Consider the following 8,514-nt stretch of genomic DNA (forward strand, 5'->3'; position numbering starts at 1 on the left):
TCAAAGCGGGCGATAGAAGGTGTTTAGCTTGACGTCGGTGGCCCTGTGTTATCCTCAAAGCGGGCGATAGAAGGTGTTTAGCTTGACGTCGGTGGCCCTGTGTTATCCTCAAAGCGGGCGATAGAAGGTGTTTATTTTGACGTCGGTGGCCCTGTGTTATCCTCAAAGCGGGCGATAGAAGGTGTTTAGCTTGACGTCGGTGGCCCTGTGTTATCCTCAAAGTGAAGAAGGTGTTTAGCTTGACGTCGGTGGCCGAGACGTGGCTGGTTTTGTAAATCCGTGAGACGTCTGTAAACCCTGACAAATACGTTGGGTTGTCTCTGTTACTGACATTTTGCCTGTTTCCTGACAATAACTGTACTGTGTGTGTGCCTGCCTGCCTGCCTGCCTGCCTGCCTGCCTGCCTGCCTGCCTGCCTGTGTGGGCAGTATGCTTGAATCTTCATTCTGCCTACACAAAGACAGAGAGATCTCTAGAACTGAGGACAGAAGCAGACTAAACCATGCAGATAGTTTCTGTAGAAGGGTTAAATTACCAGGTGTGTTTCCTTTTTTCCTTGTGGTTCCTTTACACACCGCCCTTACACACACACGCACGCACACACGCACGAACACACACACACACACACACACACACAGAGGCACATCAAGCCACATGTTGACCCTGAGTGAGCAATGTGCTGTATGTGTGTGCGTGCGTGTGTGCGTGCGTGCGTGTGTGTGTGTGTGTGTGTGTGTGTGTGTGTGTGTGTGTGTGTGTGTGTGTGTGGCTAGTTTCTGAATCAGAACTGATGCTAAATATGTTTTCCCTTTAGTCCTGAAGATGATATGATAACATGACCCTTCTGTCTCTGTCTCTGTCTCTCTCTGTCTCTGTCTCTGTCTCTGTCTCTCTCTCTCTCTCCTCACCCTCACTCCCTATTTCTCTCTCCCCACACACAGAGACCTCTGCCTGCAAGCTGCAGACCCAGAGAGATGGGATTGGGCGGTCGTGGCTTCTGACACGCCCCCTGGATGAAGCAGCAGGAAACGTTTAGGAGCGCGAGCTGGGCCAGCTGCTGTAGGGAAGCGCGGGCACGGGGAACATTTACCCAAAAGAGAGAGTGAGAGAGAGAGATGGCACAACGAGTGCAACAGGATTGTGTTTACGAACGAGCAGCACGAGACGAGCACATCCTCGGGACGATAACAGCTCGCGCGTTCACGATACTAGACGCGCACCAATAATTTCGCGCGTATCATTCTCATCGCTCATTTTATTATCATCACGATTTATTTATTTATTTAACGATTTCAGCGCGAAATATTCTCTGCTTTCCCATCCGCTGGCTTCCATCTGTTAATGATGTTTTTTTTTGAAGCAGAGGAGAGGAAGAGAGAGGGATGTTATAATCAGACCGCTGCAGTGTCTGGCCAGTGGAGGAGATAAGAGGCAACCACGGAAACGGAACCGATCTGGACAGGAGACGCACACCGGGAACATACACCCTCCGGGATTTATATTCTATTCTTCTTGATCGGCGCGTTGATTCTGGAATATCAGGAAACTAAACGCTCCACCCTTCCCTCCCTCCGTCCCTCTCTCCTTATCGGGAAAGCCTCGACATCGGTGCCTTCAATCCTCCCCGTATTCCGCTGGAGACTCCACAGCTGTAGCGGAGGACGCTGTTTACGGTCTGGCCGAGAGGTTTGGGCGCTCCGTCACCCCGGGGTGTGGCAGGCAGAGTGACCGCTGAGTGGAGGATGGTTTGGGTGTGAAGATGGGGAAGGACCAGGAACTACTGCAGGCAGTAAAGACGGAGGACCTGCTCACCGTTCAGAAGCTGCTGCAGAGGCCCGGGAAAGCAAGTAGGGACCCGACACACACACACACACACACCTTACCGACAACACACACACACACACACACACACACACACACACACACACACACACACACACACACACACACACACACACACACACACACACACTGGTACGCATGCATGACGCACACACACACGCACGGACACGGAAACAGGGGGAATCACTCTACTGTGCATCATGATTTCACAGTCGGCTGGCGGGGGGCGGGGGTGGGTTGCAGTGTGTGTGTAGCAGAGTGTTTGATCAATGATGGCCTTTTCGCGGGGAGCCCCCTGTCCCAGCGCACTGCAGCAGAGAGAAGGAGAGAGAAGGAGGAGAGAAAGGAGAGAGGAGAGAAGGAGGAGAGAGGGAGGAGAGAGAGAGGAGAGAAGCAAGGAGAGAGAGAGGGATGAGAGATAGGGAGGAGAGAAGGAGGAGAGAGAGAGGGAGGAGAAAGGGAGGAGAGAGAGAGAGTGTGAGGAGAGAAGGAGGAGAGAGAGAGAGGAGAGAGAGAGAGGAGAGAAGGAGAGGAGAGAGAGAGGAGAGAAGGAGGAGAGAGAGAGGGAGGTGAGAGGGAGGAGAGAGGGAGAGAGATAGAGGGAGGAGAGAAGGAGGAGAGAGAGGAGAGAAGGAGGAGAGAAGGAGGAGAGAAGGAGAGAGAGAAGGAGGAAAGAGGGAAGAGAGAGAGAGAGAGGGAGGAGAGAAGTAGGAGAGGAGGGGAGAGAGAAACAGAGAGAGAGAGAGAGAGAGAGAGAGAGAGAGAGAGAGAGAGAGAAGGAGGAGAGAGGGGGGGGGTTTGGTCTGAATGATTTCTGATCAAGTCGTGCCTTTTACAGACAGACTGACGGACACACACACAATGAAGCGGCTGGCCTTCTGATTGTCAAGGTTCAGCGTCATTTAGTCAGTCACCCCTGTTGCACAAAGACTGTTTACACACACACACACACACACACACACACACACACACACACACACACACACACACACACACACACACACACACACACACACACACACACACACACCTTGTGCGCTTAGACTAAAGACGTTTCTGTTCTCCATGTAACCTAACACGGGTGGAAAACACAGTAAAGCTATCTGTTCTAGTCTATTCTGTTCTACTCTAACCTGTTCTGTTCTATTCTGTTCTACTCTATTCTATTCTACTCTAATCTGTTCTACTCTAACCTGTTCTGTTCTACTCTAACCTGTTCTGTTCTACTCTACTCTATTCTGTTCTACTCTATTCTGTTCTACTCTAACCTGTTCTGTTCTACTCTACTCTATTCTGTTCTACTCTAACCTGTTCTGTTCTACACTAACCTGTTCTGTTCTACTCTAATCTATTCTGTTCTACTCTAACCTGTTCTGTTCTACTCTACTCTATTCTATTCTACTCTAATCTGTTCTGTTCTACTCTAATCTATTCTGTTCTACTCTATTCTATTCTACTCTACTCTGTTCTGTTCTACTCTATTCTGTTCTACTCTATTCTATTCTATTATGTTCTACTCTATTCTGTTCAGCTATATTCTATTATATTCTGTTCTACTCTAATCTGTTCTGTTCTACTCTAATCTGTTCTGTTCTACTCTATTCTGTTCTATTCTATTCTATTATATTCTGTTCTACTCTAATCTGTTCTGTTCTACTGTATTATGTTCTGTTCTACTCTATTCTGTTCTATTCTATTATATTCTGTTCTATTCTATTATATTCTGTTCTACTCTAATCTGTTCTGTTCTACTCTAATCTGTTCTGTTCTACTCTATTCTGTTCTAATATTATATTCTGTTCTACTCTAATCTGTTCTCTTTCTACTCTAATCTATTCTGTTCTATTCTATTCTATTCTGTTCTACTCTAACCTGTTCTGTTCTACTCTAATCTATTCTGTTCTACTCTATTCTGTTCTATTCTATTATATTCTGTTCTATTCTATTATATTCTGTTCTACTCTAACCTGTTCTGTTCTACTCTAACCTGTTCTGTTCTACTCGAATCTGTTCTGCTCTACTCTATTCTGTTCAACTCTATTCTATTATATTATGTTCTACTCTATTCTGTTCTATTTTATTATATTCTGTTCTACTCTAATCTGTTCTGTTCTGTTCTACTCTAATCTGTTCTGTTCTACTCTAATCTGTTCTGTTCTACTCTATTCTACTCTCTTCTGTTCTACTCTAATCTGTTATATTCTATTATATTCTGTTCTACTCTAATCTGTTCTGTTCTACTCTATTCTACTCTCTTCTGTTCTACTCTAATCTGTTATATTCTATTATATTCTGTTCTACTCTAATCTGTTCTGTTCTACTCTATTCTACTCTCTTCTGTTCTACTCTAATCTGTTATATTCTATTATATTCTGTTCTATTCTAATCTGTTCTGTTCTACTCTAATTTGTTTTACTCTATTCTATTCTGTTCTACTCAATTCTGTTCTGTTCTACTCTATTCTATTCTAATCTGTTCTGTTCTACTCTACTCTGTTCTACTCTATTCTGTTCTATTCTATTCTATTCTGTTCTACTCTAATCTGTTCTGTTCTACTCTAATCTATTCTGCTCTATTCTAATCTATTCTAATCTGTTCTGTTCTACTCAATTCTGTTATGTTCTATTCTATTCTAATCTATTCTACTCTAATCTATTCTGCTCTATTCTATTCTATTCTAATCTGTTCTGTTCTGTTCTACTCTATTCTATTCTCTTCTACTCAAATCTGTTCTGATCTACTCTATTCTGTTCTACTCTATTCTGTTCTAATGATATTGCTGTAACAGAGAATTGTGGTAGTATCAATCAATCAATCAATCAATCAATCAATCAATCTATCAATCAAATGTATTTAGAAAGGCAAGTGGTGATATAGACCAGCGATATTGATAATATAGACCAGTGATATTGATAATATAGACCAGTGATATTGATGATATAGACTAGTGATATTGATAATATAGACCAGTGATATTGATGATATAGACCAGTGAAATTGATAATATAGACCAGTGATATTGATGATATAGACCAGTGATATTGATGATATAGACCAGTGATATTGATGATATAGACCAGTGATATATAGTCCAGTGATATTGATAATATAGACCAGTGATATTGATAATATAGACCAGTGATATTGATGATATAGACCAGTGATATTGATGGTATAGACCAGTGATATCGATGATATAGACCAGTGATATTGATGATATAGACCAGTGATATATAGTCCAGTGATATTGATAATATAGACCAGTGATATTGATGATATAGACCAGTGATATTGATGATATAGACCAGTGATATTGATGGTATAGACCAGTGATATTGATAATATAGACCAGTGATATTGATAATATAGACCAGTGATATTGATGATATAGACCAGTGATATTGATGATATAGACCAGTGATATTGATGATATAGACCAGTGATATTGATGATATAGACCAGTGATATTGATGGTATAGACCAGTGATATTGATGATATAGACCAGTGATATTGATAATATAGACCAGTGATATTGATGATATAGACCAGTGATATTGATGATATAGACCAGTGATATATAGACCAGTGATATTGATGATATAGACCAGTGATATTGATAATATAGACCAGTGATATTGATGATATAGACCAGTGATATTGATGATATAGACCAGTGATATATGGACCAGTGATATTGATGATATAGACCAGTGATATATAGACCAGTGATATTGATGATATAGACCAGTGATATTGATGATATAGACCAGTGATATTGATGATATAGACCAGTGATATTGATGATATAGACCAGTGATATATAGTCCAGCGATATTGATAATATAGACCAGTGATATTGATGATATAGACCAGTGATATTGATAATATAGACCAGTGATATTGATAATATAGACCAGTGATATATAGACCAGTGATATATAGACCAGTGATATTGATAATATAGACCAGTGATATTGATGATATAGACTAGTGATATTGATAATATAGACCAGTGATATTGATGATATAGACCAGTGATATTGATGATATAGACCAGTGATATTGATGATATAGACCAGTGATATTGATGATATAGACCAGTGATATTGATAATATAGACCAGTGATATTGATGATATAGACCAGTGATATTGATAATATAGACCAGTGATATATAGACCAGTGATATTGATGATATAGACCAGTGATATTGATGATATAGACCAGTGATATTGATAATATAGACCAGTGATATTGATGATATAGACCAGTGATATTGATAATATAGACCAGTGATATTGATGATATAGACCAGTGATATTGATGATATAGACCAGTGATATATAGACCAGTGATATTGATGATATAGACCAGTGATATTGATAATATAGACCAGTGATATTGATGATATAGACCAGTGATATTGATGATATAGACCAGTGATATTGATAATATAGACCAGTGATATATAGACCAGTGATATTGATGATATAGACCAGTGATATTGATAATATAGACCAGTGATATTGATAATATAGACCAGTGATATATAGACCAGTGATATTGATGATATAGGCCAGTGATATTGATGATATAGACCAGTGATATTGATGATATAGACCAGTGATATATAGACCAGTGATATTGATGATATAGACCAGTGATATTGATAATATAGACCAGTGATATTGATGATATAGACCAGTGATATTGATAATATAGACCAGTGATATTGATGGTATAGACCAGTGATATTGATGATATAGACCAGTGATATTGATAATATAGACCAGTGATATTGATGATATAGACCAGTGATATTGATGATATAGACCAGTGATATATAGACCAGTGATATTGATGATATAGACCAGTGATATTGATGATATAGACCAGTGATATTGATGATATAGACCAGTGATATTGATGATATAGACCAGTGATATATAGTCCAGCGATATTGATAATATAGACCAGTGATATTGATGATATAGACCAGTGATATTGATAATATAGACCAGTGATATTGATAATATAGACCAGTGATATATAGACCAGTGATATATAGACCAGTGATATTGATAATATAGACCAGTGATATTGATGATATAGACTAGTGATATTGATAATATAGACCAGTGATATTGATGATATAGACCAGTGATATTGATAATATAGACCAGTGATATTGATGATATAGACCAGTGATATTGATGATATAGACCAGTGATATATAGACCAGTGATATATAGACCAGTGATATTGATAATATAGACCAGTGATATTGATGATATAGACCAGTGATATTGATGGTATAGACCAGTGATATTGATGATATAGACCAGTGATATTGATAATATAGACCAGTGATATTGATGATATAGACCAGTGATATTGATGATATAGACCAGTGATATATAGACCAGTGATATTGATGATATAGACCAGTGATATTGATAATATAGACCAGTGATATTGATGATATAGACCAGTGATATTGATGATATAGACCAGTGATATATGGACCAGTGATATTGATGATATAGACCAGTGATATATAGACCAGTGATATTGATGATATAGACCAGTGATATTGATGATATAGACCAGTGATATTGATGATATAGACCAGTGATATTGATGATATAGACCAGTGATATATAGTCCAGCGATATTGATAATATAGACCAGTGATATTGATGATATAGACCAGTGATATTGATAATATAGACCAGTGATATTGATAATATAGACCAGTGATATATAGACCAGTGATATATAGACCAGTGATATTGATAATATAGACCAGTGATATTGATGATATAGACTAGTGATATTGATAATATAGACCAGTGATATTGATGATATAGACCAGTGATATTGATGATATAGACCAGTGATATTGATGATATAGACCAGTGATATTGATGATATAGACCAGTGATATTGATAATATAGACCAGTGATATTGATGATATAGACCAGTGATATTGATAATATAGACCAGTGATATATAGACCAGTGATATTGATGATATAGACCAGTGATATTGATGATATAGACCAGTGATATTGATAATATAGACCAGTGATATTGATGATATAGACCAGTGATATTGATAATATAGACCAGTGATATTGATGATATAGACCAGTGATATTGATGATATAGACCAGTGATATATAGACCAGTGATATTGATGATATAGACCAGTGATATTGATAATATAGACCAGTGATATTGATGATATAGACCAGTGATATTGATGATATAGACCAGTGATATTGATAATATAGACCAGTGATATATAGACCAGTGATATTGATGATATAGACCAGTGATATTGATAATATAGACCAGTGATATTGATAATATAGACCAGTGATATATAGACCAGTGATATTGATGATATAGGCCAGTGATATTGATGATATAGACCAGTGATATTGATGATATAGACCAGTGATATATAGACCAGTGATATTGATGATATAGACCAGTGATATTGATAATATAGACCAGTGATATTGATGATATAGACCAGTGATATTGATAATATAGACCAGTGATATTGATGGTATAGACCAGTGATATTGATGATATAGACCAGTGATATTGATAATATAGACCAGTGATATTGATGATATAGACCAGTGATATTGATGATATAGA

At 38.3% G+C, this 8,514-nt stretch overlaps 1 protein-coding gene across 6 annotated transcripts in view; it reads left to right on the plus strand.

The window, feature by feature from the left end:
* The first annotated feature begins 947 nt into the window (after window positions 1–947).
* LOC110514870 (caskin-1) overlaps window positions 948–8,514 on the plus strand; it is a 142,042-nt gene continuing 134,475 nt past the window's right edge. Inside the window, exon 1 of one of the 6 annotated variants that reach the window (XM_036973587.1) lies at window positions 948–1,847. In XM_036973587.1, coding sequence (XP_036829482.1) covers window positions 1,760–1,847 — 88 coding nt within the window. In that variant the 5' untranslated portion in view covers window positions 948–1,759. The remainder of the gene's footprint in view (window positions 1,848–8,514) is intronic. The other 5 variants (XM_036973586.1, XM_036973589.1, XM_036973588.1 and 2 more) reach the window with 5 other exon arrangements.

The sequence above is a fragment of the Oncorhynchus mykiss genome, unplaced genomic scaffold (assembly GCF_013265735.2).
Source record: "Oncorhynchus mykiss isolate Arlee unplaced genomic scaffold, USDA_OmykA_1.1 un_scaffold_271, whole genome shotgun sequence".
NCBI classification, from domain to species: domain Eukaryota; kingdom Metazoa; phylum Chordata; class Actinopteri; order Salmoniformes; family Salmonidae; genus Oncorhynchus; species Oncorhynchus mykiss.